Source organism: Mustela nigripes, chromosome 6, assembly GCF_022355385.1.
Source record: "Mustela nigripes isolate SB6536 chromosome 6, MUSNIG.SB6536, whole genome shotgun sequence".
Lineage (NCBI taxonomy): Eukaryota > Metazoa > Chordata > Mammalia > Carnivora > Mustelidae > Mustela > Mustela nigripes.
Window position 1 is genome coordinate 16702820 of NC_081562.1, and position 20328 is coordinate 16723147.

A 20328-nucleotide genomic window follows, 5' to 3' on the forward strand; every position below is an offset into this window, starting at 1 on the left:
TGTGCACCTTGGGTAGGAAAAACCTGAAGCCCTGTGGGTTCCAGACGGCAGAAAACAGAGGTTGGGCTGGCAGAGCAGCTTGAAATTTAGAAGAGAAAACTGATAATCAAGGGAATTACTAAGGAGGTGAACCCCAAACTTTGAGCAAAAACTTTGGCCAAACTGTTGTCTAAATGAATTGAACAGAAATATAAGCTGCTGCCCTCTGCAGGGTTTGAGTCCAAGCAAATTCACTCTTTTCTAAATAAAGTCCCCTGGGGCGACTGGGTGGCACAGTCGGTTAAGTGTCTGACTCTTGGTTTCAGATCAGGTCCTGATCTCAGAGTCATGAGAAGGGTCACTAAGTTGGACTCTGTGCTCAGCAAGGAGTCTGCTGGAGAGTCTCTCTCCCTGTTCCTCTGCCCCGCCAGCTCATTCTCCCTCTCTACCTCTCTCTCAAACAAATAAGTAAATCATAAAAAAAAAAATAAGTCAATCAATCAAACCCCCAGTAGTTTTTTTAAGAATGTAACAGAATCCAGATTATGAATTAACTTTTTTCCTTTCTTTTTTTGGGGGTGGGTGAACAATAAAATTTAATTAACCAAAACCTGACAAAATAGAAAGAAACAATAGATGTAATTATAGTTGGAAATCTTAATACTTCTCTCAATATTTCATATGACAAACAGAATATAAGAGAATAAAGAGTTGAACAATACTCAACCAACTTTCCTTAGATCATATTTACAAAACATTCTACACGACAACAGTAAAAGTAGACATTTTTTTCAAGTATACGAGGAAGGCCATTTTCTAGGTCATTAAACAAATTTTAATGCATTTGAATGGACTGAAATGTGATGATTATATTCTTTGACTGCAATGGAATCATATAGAAGTCAGTAACAGAAGAACTCTTCTTCTGTTCTGGAAAATCCCTAAACTTGAGCACAAGTCACCAGGGCATTGTGCAGAATGAAGAAAATCTACAAAGTTATATACTATGAGGTTCCATTCGTTTGATAGTCTTGAAAAGATAAAACCACAGTGACAGAGAACAGACAGATTCTCAAGGTGAGAAGGGTGGTTGGTTAGCCATGACTGCAAAGGGCCAAGGGAGTTTTGGGGTAGGGAATGGAATGGTTCTGTATCCTGACTACAGTATTATAGGAATCTTTATATACATTAAAACTCATAGAACCACACAGCAAAAATGAAATCAATTTAATTGTATGTTAATTTTAAAACATGTAGTGGTGGGATGGGCCTTCACATGTGTTTGGCTTCAGGACTCAAATGATGTCAGGTCTTGGATTTTCACTATTTCTTTTCTATCTCTTCAGCAATTTTTGCTACATTCTTTAGGACCCATAGGGTAGCTCTTGGTAGCTTCAGGTTCACCTTATCACAACACCAAAAGTGATGCAAATGGTACACTTAACTGAAAGTTTAAACAGAAGTCCTAGAATTAGATCTTGCTGGACTTCATTAGCCTTACTAGGATCTTGTGCATAATTTGAACCAATCATCATAATTAAGGGGATGGGAGAGATGTACTAATTGGCTTATTGTAGGTCATATGCCCCACCCCTGAATCCCAGGGGGATAAGGGGGAAAGAAAACTTCATAGGAACCACAAGGGGAGACAGGGGGAGAAGCAGATCTTCACATGGAAGGGAGGATACTATTATCCTGAGAGGTGGATTTTAGATGGTAGGTCAAAAAAGCAATACCTAGTTTGTACACCAGCCAGTCATTTGGTCATTTACAGTCAAGCAGATCACACTGTTGCTATTTGCCAAGTACTAGAGCAAATAATTATTTAGTTTTACAATAGTATGATTTTTTTTCTCTTTAGTATTTGAGTGGGTTTTAAAAAATCATCCTATCTGAATCTTTTTATTTTATGGCTCTCATAAGAATTTTGTTTTTGAAGCAATGACAATCTTTGCCTTTTAATTAAAGAGTTTAGCCCATTTTCATTGACTGCAATTACTGGTATATTTAGACTTAACCCTAACATTTTACTAATTTCATTTCGCCCCCCCTAGCTATTCTGTTTCTTTCTCCCTTCTCGTCTTCTTTTCAACTGATTTTTAAAAATCATTCTACATATTACCTTGATAATTTTACACTCTGTTAACTTGGTAGTTATATATTGTCATTATGTACAGTCATTAGGGTTTTCTATATATAGTATCATATCATCTACAAATAGTGACTGTTTTACTTCTTCCATACCAATTTGGATGCCTTTTATTTCTTCTTCTTGTCTGATTACTGCACCTTGGACTTCCAGTAGTATGCTGAATGAAAGTGAGGAGAGTGGACACCCTTGTCTTATTCCTTATCCTAGAGGAAAAGCTTAGAGTTTTTCACCATTGAGTATAATGTTAGTTATGAGCTTTTTTATATATATGACCTTTATTGTATTGAGGTATAATCCCTCTACACCCACTTTGTTGAAAGTTTTTGTCCTGAGTGGATGCTGTGTTTTGTCAAATGCTTTTTCTGCATCTATTTGAGAAGATTGTGTGGTTTTTATCCTTACTCCTGTTAATGTGATGTATTACATTAATTGATTTGCAAATATTGAACCACCCTTGCAGCCCTTGAATAAAACCCATTTAACCATGCTGAATGATTTTTTTAAGATATTGTTGAATTTGGCCTGCTAATATTTTGTTGAGGATTTTTGCATCTATGTTCATTAGAGATATTGGCCTGTAATTTTCTTCACTTGTCATGTCTTGGTCTGGTTTTGGTATCAGGGTAATTCTGGGCTCATAGAATGAATCTGGAAGTGGTTTCCTGCCTCAGATTCTCTCAACTTTTTGTTAGGGAGACACAAAAATGACTTTATTTCACCTTCATTTTTGCTGTGTCTAGAAATCTAGGTTGGCAGGGCTTTTCTGTTTGTCAAACTTGAATGGCCTCTGGTCTAACCACTAGTTATCAAGAGAACAATATCTTTAATTCTCACAGAAGAAAATCTTAGACATCATTAATATTTCATTATATGTGGATAGACATAAGGTCTACATATCCTGAAGTTGGGAGTTGGAGAATATAACTATGGAACCCCTACTCAGAAAAAAAAAAAAAAAAACACACTTCTTGCCCACCTCTCCCAGTATACACAGATCACAACAAAAAAATGATTATCAGCATTTGGAAGCTTAAAGAAAGCTAGCCAAAAGTCACAAAATGCTCTCAGGGAAATGGGTTGAATTGGCAAAGGGCAATTTCCAGAGCAAAACTCGATGTTTGCTGCCATTCTCCAGGCTTTAAGGATTTATTTTCTCTCTCCTTTTTAAACACATTCATTTATTCATTCATTCTCTTTCAACAAGTACTTTTTGAGCTCTGCTAAGTGCTAGATATTGTAAATCCTGATAAATTAGACATGGACTCAACCTGCAAGAAGCTTCCAGTAGAGCAGATGATAGGTACACAAACACCAATAAGAGAATGAGATGTCAGAAGAGATGCATAGTCAAAAATCTTTCTCGTTTCAGAGGAGTGAAAGATTACTTAGGGGAAATAAGGAGGTTAAGGGAGGAGAAAATCAGGAAAAATGCCTCCAGGAGGCGGCCCTTGAGTTATACCTTAAAAGAAGGAATCTGGTCATGCTGAGATGTGACAAATGACAGATGATAAGCTTTTCAGGGAGCCATTGTCCAGGGAGGAATCAGCATATACTATAGAGTTAAGCTAAATTACATGTGCAAAGGAGCAGCAAGAAAATGAGAAAGGAAAAAAAAAAAAAAAAAAAAGCCAAATTGCTAATGACCTTGAATGCCAGGCTAAGGAGTTCTGTTTGCAACTAGCGCTTAGCTAAAGCATGTCTGAGCATTCTTTCTAGAGAGATAAGGGGAAAGGGTGGGTATCTATCTGTCTGTCATCTATTGGGGACCAGCTCTGTGCCAGGCACTTTGCCAAGTGCTTTATACACAGTCTTTCTTAAAATCCTTTTATTAGCTTACAAGATAGGTATCAGGATCCTACATAGCCAGGTGTCTCCACCCTTATCTTTCGTATCTTTGCCTCCTCAGGGCGATGTTATGGCCATGACTTGGGATGTCAAATCCACCATTAATAAGGCAAATCCCTCTCTGCCTCACAGGGTCTGAGTAACTGGTAGAAGACCCCCAGCTGCTAAGAACCCGGGCGGAGCCTGGAAGCCGCCCCTCCCGCGAGGTACTAGCGTGCCTCCGAAGTGGGGCCCCGCCCAGTCGCAGGGGATTGGCCATCCGAGCCCGGCCAGCTGAGAAGGCGGGGCCGTGCCAGTCGAGGGGGCGGGCCGTGGGCGGGTCCCGAGACTCGCGGACCCAGCGAGTCGCGACTGCCGCCGCGGGGCACCCAGAGGCTGCAGGCCGCGTCCAGGCTGAGCCCTCGCTGTCGCGCGGCCCGCCCGAGGGCTCCCTTCCAGCATGCTGTGGAGAGGCAGCCAGGCGCTCCGGCGCTTCTCCACCGGCCAGGTGAGTCCGGCCCGGACGGGCTTCCTGGCTGTCACCCGGGGCTGTTTTCCAGACCCCGGGGCCGGAGGGCCAGTCGGCGGGGCTGGGGGCGGGCACGGCGTTGAGACTTGGCTGAAAGCCAAGACAGCGTTTTTAAAACTGGGAGACTGCAGAGAAGGATCCGGAGAGGGTCTTGGGTAAGGCTTGTCAGGCAGGCCTTTGTCTTGTCGGGGAACGGGGCTGAGGATGCGGCTTTTGACATCTACGGACGGTCTGGCTGGGGTTGACAGGGTGGGAACAGCCACTTGGCAGCGGGGACGGAGTCAGCTTCCTTTCTTGTTTTTCATTTCAATCATGAGATCCCTGGTCTGGAGATGGAGCCGAAGTACAGGACCGAGGAGGGAGAGTAGTGTTCAAGTCAGCCGGGTCCTTCTGGGCGGCCTAAGAGGTGTGAGCGCTCCAGACTGGCATTCAGGGCCCATTCAGATAGTGGCCCTCGGAGCTGGTGGCTGCAGGCTCATTTTTCTTGAGCTGCAGGCGGCAAGATTGCTAGGATTGCCCAGCGCTGCAGAAGCAACCACGCTGGAACACTATTTAACTGTAGCCTAGGAACGGAGCAGTAGCCCAGCCCAACGCCTTAGAATTGCATCAGCTCCTCCAGAAATGGAAAGAGAGCAGACACGTTGCATATGGCCCGGGAAGAGATGCCTCGCTGCATCTAAGCAGACTCAAAGCTGTTTAGGGAAGGAAAAACAATCCATCTCACGTACATTATCTCTTTTATAGGAAGTCGATGCTTTCTGGGCTGTGAAGGAATTTGCTTTTCGGTTCCTCTTCTTTGCAAAGGTCCCATGTGCATGTATACATATCCAGATGTAAAAAAAATCTTGAAGGCAGGGAGAAGTCTTGAATAGCACCAAAAACCAGCCGAGTGGTGCATACATGGAAAAAGCTTTTGTTTCCCAGGCAATCCCAAATAATGAGCATTCACTCTACCCCCATCCAGTCCTAGTTATTTGGGGAGTAGTCACCTTTTTTAAAAAATAAGGAAGACAAGAGCTGCTCTTAATGAACTTTTGCTTGCTCTGGACTCCTCCTCAGCTTTCTCCTGCCACGTGGCATCTGGGAATCTGGGGAGGATGGCACAGAGACAAGCGCTTGTGCTTTCCTGTTTTATTGGCCTCCTCTATCAACACCTTTCATTGACTTGCCTTTTTTGGAGGGCAGAAGGGATTCTTGAAGAATGCAAAGATGGCAATAGCGGGCTGTACATAAGATTTCAGTAACCAAAGTTGAACATGCCGGTTGGCAAATGATAGAGACAAAAACATGCATGTGGGGAAGCACCAAGCATGGTCAGGGGTCAGGGGTCAGGGGTCTGAGTCTGACTGTACCCAGAAGTTCATGTGAAGAGCAATGACATTTGACTGGGAAGAAGACAGGTTTTCCTATGGCCAAAAGGAAGATGTGGAATGACAAGTGGAGTGCTTGGGATATTTTACTCCATAGAAAATGGGGAGCCATTCTTTGGATGGAATTCTATAAGAATTGTTCAGAATCAAACATGGCTGGTGGGAGCATAAAATGGTACAGCCATTTTGGAAAACTGGCCATTTTTTTTTATAAAATTAGACATACACCTATGATATGACCCAGCAATGGCACTCCTAGGTATTTACCCAAATACCTATTTATGAATGTCTACAGTAGCTTTATTATTAGCAAAAACTGGAAACAACTTAAATTTCCTTCATTTAGTGACAGGATAGACAGTGGATAAATCCATCCACATGAGGGAGTCGTACTCAAACAAAAGAGGAGTGAACTACTGATAGACACAACCACATAAATAAAACTCAAATACAGTTGCTAAGTGTATGAAGACAGACACAAAGGGCTATGTATTATAGGATTCGGATTACCTGACATTTTAGAAAGAGTCAAACTATAGTGATAGAAAAAAGTGTTATCAGGAGCTGGTGCTAGAGGAAGAATTGACTATAAGAGATTATCTTGCAAAGAACATGAAGGAATTTTGGGAGGTGATGGAACTGTCCTTTGTGTTGATTCTAACAGTGGTTAGGTGACTGGGTGTCTGTCAAACCTCACAGAACTATACACTGACAAGGGTGTATTTTACTGTGTGTTAATTATACCTTCATTTTTAAAAAGGAAAAAAAATTACACAGTATTTTTGAGTTTGGTACTAAAGCAGAATGAAAAAAAAAAACCTTCTTAGAACCTAGCAAAATCCAACAGGAAAACTAGTTTATAACACTTCCTGACAGAATCGATTTTTCCATTCCCTGTCTTTAAGAAATGGACTTAGAAATATGTAATGATTTCAGCTTAATGACATGGCTGGATCTTTTTAACCACTGCAACTATAAATAATAAAACCCTTTGTCTATTAGTTATTACCATACACGTCCAATATCTTGCCTGATTCATCGCCTCTTGACTTCTCCCCGTGGTGGGTGTTATTTGGCCTTCATATTTATTTGGCACTGTTACTCAACTTCCTCTACCAGTGTCTGGAACAAGTCTGGGTGCTGGTTCTGGGTTCGTAGCCTGGTTTCAGAACTTGAGGTTACCTTATGACCCAAATCAAGAGTCTGGACCCATCCCTGCTTCTTGGAACCAAGTACTGGCTTTATACCCTAGTTCTAGCAACCACATCCTTGTTTCTGAATTACCCAACCCCCTGCTTTGGTGTCTAGTTTGTTTTTAAGACCTTCCAATTCAACTTCAAACCCTCTTTAATTGTGTATTATGTACTGAGCATTTGTTCTAAATCCTGAGGATATGATTAATAAATAATAATAATAATAGCATTGATAAAGCACTTAGTATGTACCAGGTGCTAATTTAAATGCTTTACATATATACTCACCAGCTTAAAATCTCAATGAAGTAGGTACTATTATTATGCCCACTTTACAGATAAAGTAACTGAGACCCAGAGAAGTTAAATAACCTTTTTAGAGTCTCATGGCCAGAAAGAACAAAACAATAAACAAGAAACAGTCCCTGCTTAAAAAAAAAAAAAAAGTTCATAGACATCCTTATTTTAAAAATCTGTTATCCTTTTTGTGATTAAAAAAAAATGTTGGCCAGATATCCCAGAAAGTCCTCATGGATACATTCTTTATATGATTATGCAATAGGAAAATCAAGTTGCACAAATATGCCCTTTATGGTGTGTCATGAGTTCTGTTTGAATCTTACACAGATTTACATCTGTTTCCTCTATTAGTCTGAGGGTTTGTTACAGTAAGTAACATGGGCTTTTACACTATTTCAAGCTACATCCTGTCAATATATGGAGGCGGATTATTAGATAGGCTTTTTATTTTCACTATCTGCTCAATTCTCAAACACTAGAGGGATGCCCATCTGAACTTAATTCATGCCTCACCTGAGTGTGTGTCAACATAGAAGTAAGACAATGTCATTCTCCTGCTTAAAGTCGTTCAGTGGATCTCACTGTCTTCACAATAAGGTCCAAATTATTTGGTATAGACAAGACTCTCCCCAGTTTGTCTTTTGACTGTCCCTAGAGTGTCACTTGCCTTCACTCTCCACTTTCCAATATTGAACCCAGTTTGCTCACTTACTCATTTCTTTCTAAATGCTGCCCCCTCTGCCTGAAGTTTCCCAAGGACCTCTCATAATCCCCACCATTCTCTTGGACAACCCCTAAATGAGTGCTCTAAGATTCCGTTATGGAGTTCTCTTCTTGGGAAGTCTACTAGGCTTCCACACCCACACTATGCTCTCCTGTCCTAGCACTATGATGTCAGTATGTCCTTATTTGTGTGTCTTTCGTGCTAACTGGTAAACTCCTAAGCACAGGGACCACTCCTCTTTGTGCTTTGACTGTTGCGATCCCAAAGAAAAATGCCCACAGAAGCCAAACAGGGGAAACAAATGAAGGATTTGACCGAAATAGAAGGAAAGGTCATGTCCAGCCAGAGGAATGGGGGTAGCCTCTGCTCAGCTCTAGCTGACTGTTGCTACGTGGAAACATAGACCATGGTTGACAAACCTCCTGATTTCTAAAAAGAAGTCAGAAATTCAGCCTGCTAAGTGAAGCTTCCAAAACATTATCACAGCTTTTTGACAAATGCTCTGTGGGCCAAATAAAACATTCTTGCTGGCACCTGATTTGCAGTCTCCCCCATCCTCTGGGCCCAGAGTATGCTAAATACTCAAAACATGCTTAGTTGAGTACCTCCTACACACTGTCAGGCATGATTTGGGGCACCGTGTGCCAAAGGCTCCTCGCCTTTCTCTGAAGTGTTAGGCACTTCGCTTTCTCTGAAAAATTGACTTTGTTTTATTCTTTTATGAAAAGTCTCTTCATGAAAAACTGTCAGGTCTCACAATTCCTGATGGGGATTATACCCCCAACTGTTCTATTACGGTAACATTTGCTTCACAAAAGCACTTTGGATCAGGGCAAACTGGTAGCACTGAATCTTTAAGTCTTCTATAGAAAATCATGTGGTTTTTGTTTGGATTTTAATCCAAACAACAGTTTGGATTAAACAGTTAGTTTGCTTCCTAAAGGATTCCACCAGGGTGTGGATAGCCTGGGAATGAAACATTGAATAGTTTAAAAAAAAAAAAAAAACAAAAAAACAAAATCTGGGGGTGCCTAGGTGGCTCAGTCCATAGAACCTTGACTCTTGATCTCCAGGTTGTGAGTTCAAGCCCCATGTTGGGTGTAGAGATTACTGAAAAATAAAGTCTTTTTAAAAAAAGGAAAAGGAAAAGTTCTGTTGCCTGCCATAGGATTTTCCAAGGCAGAATGTCATCAGCAGAGAACCCCAAGATAATAGCACTTACCACCCAGATTTTGAAATGCTGTGGGTCATTTTATGCCCCCACCTTGTTCTTGCTCACCAATATAGCAGGCACTTAAGTGTGCCTCAAAGAATGTTCTTTGTCACCAGACCTACCCCACAAATGAATGGTGCCATCCCTCCTGTCAGGACCACCAGGGTATTTCTTTAGAAAGTCTAAAGATGGAGCTATTTGCCACAATTCACCATCAACCTATTGCCATATTTTTCTTTATTAAGGGGGGCGGGACAGACCTTCAACATAGGAAAGCCATTGAAGCTTATCCACCGAAGTGAGCAGATTTGGGTTTGACTTCTGTCTCTGCCCCTCGTTAGCAGTTTACTTGACTCCTTGGAGCCTTGTGTATTCTCATCAACAAAAACAATTCCTGTGAGTCCTAGAGACATATGATAACTAGTTGATATGTTTTTTTTAAATTAATGAACAGAGCTCAGTGCCGTGCGGGGCTTATAGCACATTTCTAGCAGGAGAGATCCATCATCACCATTTTTTAATTTACCCAGGTATTACCTATGGTATTATTATGAATAATAATAATAGTTAACATTTGTTGAGCATTCCCTACTGCCACACATTGCCCTAATGCATTACCTGCTTTATCCTGATAAAGCCATTTATAGCAACCTTATGAAATCGATACTTTTATTTTTCAGATTTAAATTGATGAGACCCAGCTCAAAATCAAAGGGTCTGTGTTATGAGAAAATAATGGATACTAATAACGGGGTTGAATCTGAAGGCTGTCATTTAGTAGCTGTTTGACTCCAGGCTGTGTGTTATCTTCTCTCTGTTTTAATTTCTCCATTTACAAAGTGGCTTCAGAATGCTTGTCTCAGCAGTCATTGGGCAATCAAAATGAGGAAATATATATGAAATGCCTGGCACATACTAGGGTCTCGTTCAAATATTTGCTATCACTTCCAGCCCTGCTTCTTGACCCAGACTCCCCCAGGGCAGAACCTTTTAGGGTAGCGGGTAGGCACATGCTCTCCATGCATCAGAGAGTCTCTGACTCGAGTGTGCCTCTGAGTCAATGGGAAGCTTGTTAAAACACAACTTCCTAGGCCCAGGATTCAGTAGATCTGGGACGGGGCCCAGGGACCCACACTTTCAGCACATTCTCCCTGCTGATTCCGCCAGCATTGCAATCAGTCCTAAGATCATAGCTGGAGAAATAAGACCGAGGTAGGGTACCCCAGTCTGGTTTTCTGGAATTAGGCTAACTCCCTGTAAACACACTTAATAATCCTAAAATCTGAGCGTTTCTGTGTTGGAAACTCACCTCTGTAGCTTAGCTTTAGCATGAAGCTCAGAAAGTGTCTCAATGAATGCAGAATTTCCAAAGATACTGACATTTCTCCTAATGCTGTCTTTCTAAGGGAATGTTGAACCTGGAATTGAACTCTTCGTAACATTTCCTTTGAGTCAGCCCAGCCTCTTAGCTCTTTTGCATCCTAAGAGTAGTATTTTAGAGGTCTTAAAATATCTGGTGTTGGTCGCAGTGTGAGGTAAAGCCAGATTTTTAAGATAGCCAACAGGTCAGTTCTGTTTAAAGCAACATTAATGATAAGATTTGGAGGTAGAATATTTATGGCACATTTTGATGTTTTGATAAGAATAGATGAAATAATCATGTATTATCTATAGGCAAGCTGTGCTATTGTTAAAGAGTTAATCTGTTTGCTTAAAAATATTTGTTAGATGTTGAGGCTCTAGGCTCTTTGAGGATAGAAACTTTGGCCCTGGAAAAGAATTTTTTTAACTAAAACCTTAATTGTTTTGTTATGTACGAGTTTTTGCGTTCGAGAGACCACCAAGGAGCCAAGCACCAATGCAATCACACGAGGGTTTATTTGACAAGCTTAAGCTTGGGCCCAAGTATACTTGGACCCCGAACCAGATTACAGTCAGAGTTTTTAAAGGCAGAGTAGGGGTGGACTCAGCAGTGGATGAGGACAAAGGGGATGATGTTAGTCTCTAAGGAATTTTGGAAGCAAGGTCTCCAGGACCTTGAGGGGATAGCTATTGTTGGGAGAAAGGTTATTTATTACCAATAATAAAAATCTTCTCATGAGACCCTTTAGATGTATATCAGTGGGCCATATGCTTGGGAATGATTCTCGACACTCTCTTGGAGGTTTAGAGATAAAAGTTTCCTAAAGGAATTGTTAAAGTAGACTTACAGGATCCTGGTTGGACCTGTTGGAGTAGGGGGTCAGTCAGGCTAGGATTGTCCTTAGCAAAACCTCAAGGTGAGGGCAGACAGAACTGGATTTAAATCCCACCTCTCCTTCCTTTTGCTAGTATGACTGTGAAGATACAGTTGATGTTTCTAAGCCTTGGTTTATTCATTCATAAAACAGTGTAAAATGGGAGATAATAAAATGTGATAGTTGCAGTGATTAAATGAAATGAAATGATGTGCAGGCCTTAATTCTGTATCTGAAACCTGTGGGACCAAATATGTTTTAGGGTTCAGAATTATCCACATGTTGGAAAATTAACATGGTACATAGATCGTACATTCCATACAATTCACAGTAAGGTCTGGAATAGCATCTGTAACCAAACACATTGATCTTTCTGTAGCAATACATATAAATATTCATATGGTCCTTATAAATACTACAAATAAAGACTATAAATAGCAGTATGTCGGTCCAGGTCACGTTTGAAGCCAAAGGACTCTGCATAAACTTACAAGAAACCTATAAGGATGATAAAGAACATCCTGTTAGAGCATTCCATGTTTTGAGGGTGAATAGATTTGGGTCACTTATCAAGGATTTTGGAATTCTGGACCATACGAAGAAACACAAAACTGTGGCAAAACCTCTAAGACGTTATTGAAGCTTTTACTTAAACAGTACTTTGTGTCAGACACTGCACTAAACTTATTATTGCCTAATAAGTCTACTTCAATCAAGATTGTGTGAGGTTGGCGTTATTATTCCCATTTTATGGGTGAGGGAAAACAGGCAACAGAAATTGGTCACTTGCTTAAAGCCACATGACTAAACAAGAGTGGCACTAGATTTTAACTTCAGGTAGTCTAGCTCTAGGGTCTGCTTGTGACCCCTGTGTTCTAGACCACATGTTAGCTCTTGGCCTCTTTTGGAAATTAAGAGATGAGTTTAGCTCATAAAATCATCATCATGCTGATGCAGATCTTGCTCAGAGTTAAACTCCTTTTAAATATGAGACTTACACTTGTTAATGTCTGGCTTCATTTCAGCAAGGAGTTGGAATGACTTGTAAAATATATGCCATCCCAATGATTATGATGAATAACTGGGAGAATTAGAGCAAAGGAGAAAAGAGGAATTCTTCCGTGTGAAATTATTTTCACTACTAACTATGTATAATCCAGCCTGGGTCCAGTGTATGTCAATACAAATTTTATTTTGTAGATCTTTGAGGTGTTTTTTTTTTTGTCCTCAAGTCATCTTGTATTGTTGGGAAAAGAGTGTTTATCATCCATATGTCTTCTATCCATGCCAATATCTGCCATCGTTGGATTGTTTCATAGGTTTATTTCAAAAACAAGCTGAAGTTGGCACTTATCGGTCAGAGCCTCTTTGGACAGGAAGTCTACAACCACCTCTGCAAAGAGGGCCACCGTGTTGTAGGCGTGTTCACTGTTCCAGACAAGGATGGAAAAGCTGACCCGCTGGGTGAGTATATCTTGGAACTACTGGATCAAGGACTCTGCACCAACCCAGCAAGCACAGGCCCCAGTTCAGACCCCTTACCCCTCATTAGTATTTCTACACTTCTTCGCCACAGGCTCCAAAGACCCAGACTACTGACCTCCCCTCTGGGTTCTGCAACATCCACTCCACCTGTTGGAAGCCTTCTCAAGCTAAGTCTATTTGCATGATAGAATAGACTCAATTCTCCCTTCTCCATGGACCCCAAGAAAAGATGCATGGCCCCATTGTACTAAGAGTTTCTCCACTTACTTCCATGGTAATCACCAGGTCCATCAGAGGAATTTCCACACATATGCTTTTTCTGAACTACACTTGCAACTTTACAAGGGTGTTTGGAACATCTAGAATAATGTCTGATTCAGGGGTGCCAGTGGAAATGAAGGGAGGGCCACATCTAAGAATAGAAATTGATGTGGGGTCATAAAGAATGCATTCATGTCAGAAATTAGAGCTGTGGCTGCTTGGCTGTTAAGGGAAGGTTAAAGAAGATAGCCATCCTCAAAGCAAACCTGCAGTGGGATTCTGATTTGCAAGCTAACCAGCTGACCCTTGAACAATGCAGGGGTTTGAGGCAATGACCTCCTACACAGTCTAAAATCCACATATAACTCTTGGCTCCCCCGAAACTTAACTACTAATAGCCTACTGTTGACCAGAGGGAAGTCTTACCAATAACATAAGCAATTTATTACCACATTTTGGTATGTTATATGTATTACATAGTGTATTCTTACAAGAAAGTAAGTTAGAGAAAAGAAAATGTTATTTTAAAAAATCATAAGGAAGAGAAAATACATTTACAGTACTATATCCAAAAAACTTCACATGTAAGCGGACCCACATTGTTCAAACCTGTATTTTCAAGAATCAACTATAGTTATGTGTGTAAGACACAGAGATAGAAACAGTCTACAAACTGTATGGACAGGGAATAAGTGAGCAACCAGATATCTTGGCTTTTGAATGAGATCTTCATAAATCACTGGCATAATATGATAGATTGGTTGGAAAACAGCGATCTGTAATATCCCTTATATTTTATCCTTTTTTCTTTCTCAGAAGCAGCAGTTCTGAGGTTTATTCTAACCTTACTATTTTATTTTATTTTTTTAAGATTTTATTTATTTATTTGACAGAGAGATCACAAGTAGGCAGAGAGGCAGGCAGAGAAAGAGGGGAAAGCAGACTCCCTGCTGAGCAGAGAACCCAATGCGGGGCTTGATCCCAGGATCCTGAGATCATGACCCGAGCCAAAGGCAGAGGCTCAACCCACTGAGCCACCCAGGTGCCCCTCTTCTTACTATTTTTAAAACGATTGTATTTTAACACTGTTCTTCAAGAGTCAAGCTAAAAAAGTTGGGTTAAGAGCACATACACACATATGAACCTAATCACTTGATTTAGAAATTATGCTTGTTTCAGAAAAAGGTTATCCCAACCAGGGGAATTCTGAGGGAATCTGCCTCATCGATTTAGACCTGGCTCCACAGGCTAAAGGGGACAGGTTCCTATGACTGAGATTATCTGTGCTATTATTATCTATTCCCACAGCTTTGTATGGGGATATTTGGGAGGACTCATTTTGGGATATCAGATTGGCTATTGAATCAGGGAAACCCCACATTTTGTATTAGCTTAAGGCTATTGAATCAGGGAAACCCCACATTTTGTATTAGCTTAAGTGACACAGAAGTCCATTTCTCAAGTCTGAGTTGGCCATTAGTGCTGTTGTGACCACTTTATGTTCATCATGATGCAGGCTCCTGCCCTTTTTCTTTCGTCCTTATCAATACTGGACTTCCATCTCATGGTCCAACATAGCTGCTTTAGCCCCAACTAACAAGTCTGCATTCTGGCAAGTGGAAAGGAAAGAGGGGAAGCAGAGCGCAAGCCTTTATTCAGGATATCATACAGAAGTTGCACATATTTGTCCTACTTGTATCCCACTGACTAGAACTCGGTCAGAGGCCAAATCTCTTTGCATAATAGACCGAGAAATGTAGATTTTTATTCAGAGCGTCTATGTGCTCTGCCAAAGTACAGGAATCTTTGCTAAAGAATGAAGGGGAACAACTAGCAGTCTCTGCCATGTGTATGACTTTCAGAATAAATGCAGGCATGTGACTCATAAAGTTCCTTCCAAAGGATGTCCGGGGAAATTAACTTTCCCTAGTGTCTGGTCCCAGGGCTGGGACCTCCTTTCCATTGGTCATGACCATCTGACTGCTGGCAATAACATAGGTAAGAAAAAAATACCAATATGTCTTGTAGAGCAGCCTGGGATGTGGTACATCATATAGTTAACAGTGTTTATTTGGGAGTCAAGGAACTAATTCTGCCTCTGCCACTTACTTGCTACATGATGATGGGCAAGCTACTAAAACTCACTAACCTTAGTTCAACAACACCCATCTTACACAGATTAGTTGAAATAACGTATATAGTGTGCTCAGCCCTGTGCCTAATTGATGAAAAGGGGTCAAAATGACAGTGGTTAACTATTCTTGTTTTCAGAATAGTCAACTAGAACAGCCAAAAATAGCCCTGGGGCAGCCACAAATCAGTATGGAAGGTGAATGCTGCAAGCCTATCTCAGTGGCATAGATTTTTAAAACAAAGACTTCTAAGTTTCTCAACCCATTTTTTTTCCAGTCTAAACTTGCACAATTTTCTCCCAATTTCATCTTTTTTTTTTTACCATTTATTCATTTTCTTATCATCTGAAAATGAGTTGTTTATATATTTTTTAACATTTTATAAACATTCACATTTTGTACACATTATTTTTCTGGTCTCTCCCATTCTTCCAAGAGAATTGATCAAGGCATTGGCTTGATGGCCAGATTCCTTCAGGACTCATTGAGGATTTGGAATTTAAGCTTTCTAGTAGAGATTTAGGAATTTTGGAATTTAGATTTTTTGGAATTTAGATTAGATTTTGGAATTTAGGCTTTCTAGTGGAGCCATCATCCCATCTAAAGTCAGTGAAGGTTGATGATCCAATGGGGGAGGAAGGAAAGGGAGCCCAAAAATACAGATTAAAAAGCCTTACTTAAAGTTCTTAAAAATTGCCTAAAATATACTTGCTTTGTGTTGTTGGTAGAAAAATAAATATCTATGCTTAATATACATAAGGTATATAGTTAGTACAAGTGATATCTTATTGCAGAAAAAAATGAGCTAGTGCTGTCTGCACTTGGGAGGGCCATTCCTTTTCCACACAGAGGCAGATGGAGCCCTTCTTTTGGAAAGGACACTTTTTTGTGGGAAAGAGCCTTGGACCTTCTCCAGTATGGCAAAACCCTCACAAGGAGCATGTATTCTCCATTCTTGGCTTCTTTTGTCCACTAACTTATCTCATTGGTGAATTTGGGAGAAGGAACTAGACAAGGCCAGCTCAGCTCAAAAACTTTCTCTCTTTATTTTTTGGCATCTATCTGTTTGGCAGGGAGAATGTGTTCAGATCTATAGTTTGCCTTGTGTTGAAGGAGACTTCCCTCTAGGAAATAGCCTTGGGAAGGGGCTCATGGTTTTCCGTCTGTGCCAGAGCCCGAATGCTCATGTGCCAGCACTTGACTCCATATTCTTTATATGGCTATATCTGTAATAAAAATATAATTTTTTCCTATAAAACAAAAAAGCTTCAGTTAAAATTTTAAAATGTTATCTAGCTACAAACTTCTGAGTATGAATATATTATGCCTCAAGTCTATAGATAAAAGTCACATTAGGAAAATGGATGGATCATGATAAAATTGTAACAGGTCAAATTCTGATCTCAATCTAAATTGCCCTTCACCATGTTTTACTTGTAAATGTTTCTCGAAGCTGCAAAACTGTAATGTGTGAATCCATAGCCATATTAACTTATGGCCATTTTTTATTTTAATAAAAATAACTTTCTCTTTCATGCCCAGCTCTAGCTGCAGAGAAAGATGGGACCCCTGTTTTCAAGTTCCCCAGATGGAGAGTCAAGGGCAAGACCATCAGGGAGGTGGCAGAAGCCTACAAATCTGTGGGTGCTGAGCTCAACGTGCTACCCTTCTGCACACAGTTTATCCCCATGGATATAATTGACAGCCCGAAGCACGGTTCTATCATATATCACCCTTCCATCCTTCCCAGGCACAGAGGAGCCTCTGCTATCAACTGGTGAGAATTTTCTTAATTCTAGAGAAGATAGGCATATTTCTATGGCTTTTAATCTTTCTGTTTTTAATGTAGGGTATGCTTGAGCAATTGTGAGGCCCTGCCTGATTGCTACTCCTGCATGAACTCCCCCTGAGACTTAGCAGTATTCCGTGGGCTAGACAGCATTTTCAAGGTCAGTCTGTGGAGTACTGACTCCATTAGAGATAGCTAGGTAATTCAGACAGGTTTGGTTTCTGCTGGATTTCTTGATCACGGGACTTCTGAGAACCTTTTAGAGGTGCTGTAGTGAGAGCATCATAATCTCCAAGAGGGAATCTGAGTACACAGTGCTCCCAAACTTATTTGACCTTAGAACTTTTTTTGCCTAGAGCATCTCAAGTACATTTCAAGGAATGCCGAGCTACCTGAATTCTCTTCTTCGTTCTCTCTTCTCCTCTTCAACTTTAACGTTCTTGAGGGAAGGGACTATGGTCTAACGTTTTTATTGCTGCAGGTACACTGTAAGTCCTAAATACCACAGGTATGCTTTTCTACCTTCTCTCCTTTCCCTATACATCACCCTGATATCGCTCAGTGTCCAGTTGTTAAATGGGCAGAAAATTACACTTAGTTTAAATGTGGTGAATGACATTTCATTGTATTTGGCATGAATCAATTTCTTTTTTGCCCCTGTAATGGTACTGTATGGTTTTCTTTGCACTTAAACTTGTATTTTTTTTTCTCATTTCGCATTGTTTCCACATGCAGAGCAACTGGATCAAAGTGTATGAATGTTTTGGGGCACCTCGGTGGCTCAGTCATTTAAGCGTCTGCCTTTGGCTCAGGTCATGATCCCAGGGTCCTGGGATCGAGCCCCACATCTGGCTCCTTGCTTAGAGGGGAGCCTGCTTCTCCCTCTTCCTCTTCCCCTCCCCCCTTCTCATACTCTCTCTCTCACACACACTTTCTCACTCAAATAAATAAATAAAATCTAAAACAAACAAAGAACAAAATATATGAATGTTTTCAAGCCTCTTGATAACATAATGCCAATAAATTCCTCAATATTTCTGAGAAGAGTGATTGATTAATAGGTCTTGCTAGATTAGTAGCTCCAAGATTTAAAAGTTATTTAGGTCATGAGCATGTATGATGTATTACTTCATACTCTCTTGATACTACCTGAGCCTCTGATATGCTTTTATCTGATATGTCTACATATTCAGCTCATTGTTTGTATTATAAGCTCTTATGGGGCAACATTTTCTCTTAGGCTAAGCTTTTTTCCCCCCAAGATTTTATTTATTTACTTATTTATTTGTTTGAGAGAGAGATTGTGTGTGCATATACCCTTGGTGGGGGGGGAAGGAGGTGGCAGAGGGGAGAGAGAGGAACAGGAGAAGGGAGAGACAAGAGAGAGGACCTCAGATCTCAAGCAGACTCCTGGCTGAGCACTGAGCCCTCTACCTGGGGCTTGATTTCAGGATCCTGAGATCATGACCAGAGCCAAAAACCGAAATCAGATGCTCAACCGACTGAGCCACCCAGGCACCCCTAGGCAAAGCTTTATAAAGCATGAATACAAGGAACACAATATACAAAGACTAATTCAACCATCTTTTACTATAATTTACCTAGACAGTCTACAGCTAATTCTAGCGCTGACTTACACCCAAATGACATAACCTAGATAAATAGTTATGAGAACCAATAAGTTCTCCTCCACTGAGCATCCTCTCCTTTATCTTCCATTATCTCATTCTGCCTAACATAGGGTCAAGTACAATGTAGGAATTGGTCCCAGGTGGGCAAAGTTGCTTGATGCCACAGCAGAAAGCTGACAACTGGAAGATAATGAGTGGCAGTAATGACAGATCCTAGTGCCCTTTTGAGTAGACTACAAGTCGTTAGTGTGTATTAACAAGAAAGACTATAGCTATGTATAAAATAGCGGTGCCATCAAGTAGTGCTTTTTATGAATACTGACATCTCTTGACTATACTGCTCATTTCTCACAGTAGTTCCCTCACTGTCTACTTGCCACTAGAACTACCTTGCACTTTATTTATTTATTTTTTTTAGGAGAGAGAGGGAGAGAGAGCACACATGAGCTTGGGGAGTAGGGAGTTGGAAGTTGGGGGAAGGAGCAGAGGGAGAGGGTGAGAGGAAAATCTCAAGCAGGTTCCAAGCTCAGTGAGCCCGACAAGGCACTCAGTCTCCCGACCCTGAGATCATGACCTGAGCTAAAATCAAGAGTCGGCCACGTAGCTCACTGAGATACCCAGATGTCCCCACTCCCTTGCACTTTAATATCACTAATTCATCACTTTATGATACGTTAAATCACCATTGTAAGTTGAAGCTCTTCTTTTCACAGGACTCTAATTATGGGAGATAAGAAAGCTGGGTTTTCTGTTTTCTGGGCTGATGATGGTTTAGACACAGGACCCATCCTTCTTCAGAGGTCATGTGACGTCGAACCCAACGATACAGTGGATGCCCTTTATAATCGGTTTCTTTTTCCTGAAGGAATCAAGGCCATGGTTAGTATATTTACACCATCCAGAAGAATTTAGCAAAGCTTTAACATTTTAGAAATATTTTTCTATTATTGAGAATTTTCTCATGTTGATTTTGACAAAAAGTATAAAACTGAAAACAAAATTAGATTTTATATTTGCCAATAGGATGGTATATTTAGGGTGGAAATCCGAACATTAAAATTTCTTAGCCTGGGGCGCCAGGGTGACTCAGTGGCTTAAGCCTCTGCCTTCAGCTCAGGTCATGATCTCAGGGTCCTGGGATCAAGTTCCCCATCAGGCTCTCTGCTTGGCAGGGAGCCTGCTTCCTCCTCTCTCTCTCTCTCTGCCTGCTTGTGATCTCACTGTGTCAAATAAATAAATAAAATCTTTAAAAAAAAATGTCTTAGCCTGTGAAGCTTGTTTTTCTGAGAACAGTGATCAGATGGATGAAGTTGGTTCATTTCTTGAAATGAACCAATAGTGAAACTGGTTCATTTCTTTTGCCAAATACTTGAATTGCCAACCCTGTTTGTATTAACTAATAGTAAAGAAGTGTACAGAATCTCAAGAAATTTTGCTGTGGACTTTGGGCTTCAAAAGTATTTGAACTCAGTCTGCATAACAGGGTGAAATTTGGCATTGCTTTAATTT

The 20328-nt window shown here is 40.7% G+C and overlaps 1 protein-coding gene across 1 annotated transcript in view; it reads left to right on the plus strand.

Annotated features, from left to right (window-relative positions):
* Positions 1-4290: 4290 nt before the first annotated feature.
* Positions 4291-20328, plus strand: part of ALDH1L2 (aldehyde dehydrogenase 1 family member L2) — a 54459-nt gene continuing 38421 nt past the window's right edge. The window contains exons 1-4 of the mRNA XM_059402195.1: positions 4291-4463; positions 12841-12985; positions 16942-17176; positions 19533-19698. Of these exons, the coding sequence (XP_059258178.1) occupies positions 4416-4463; positions 12841-12985; positions 16942-17176; positions 19533-19698 (594 nt within the window). The 5' untranslated portion in view covers positions 4291-4415. The remainder of the gene's footprint in view (positions 4464-12840; positions 12986-16941; positions 17177-19532; positions 19699-20328) is intronic.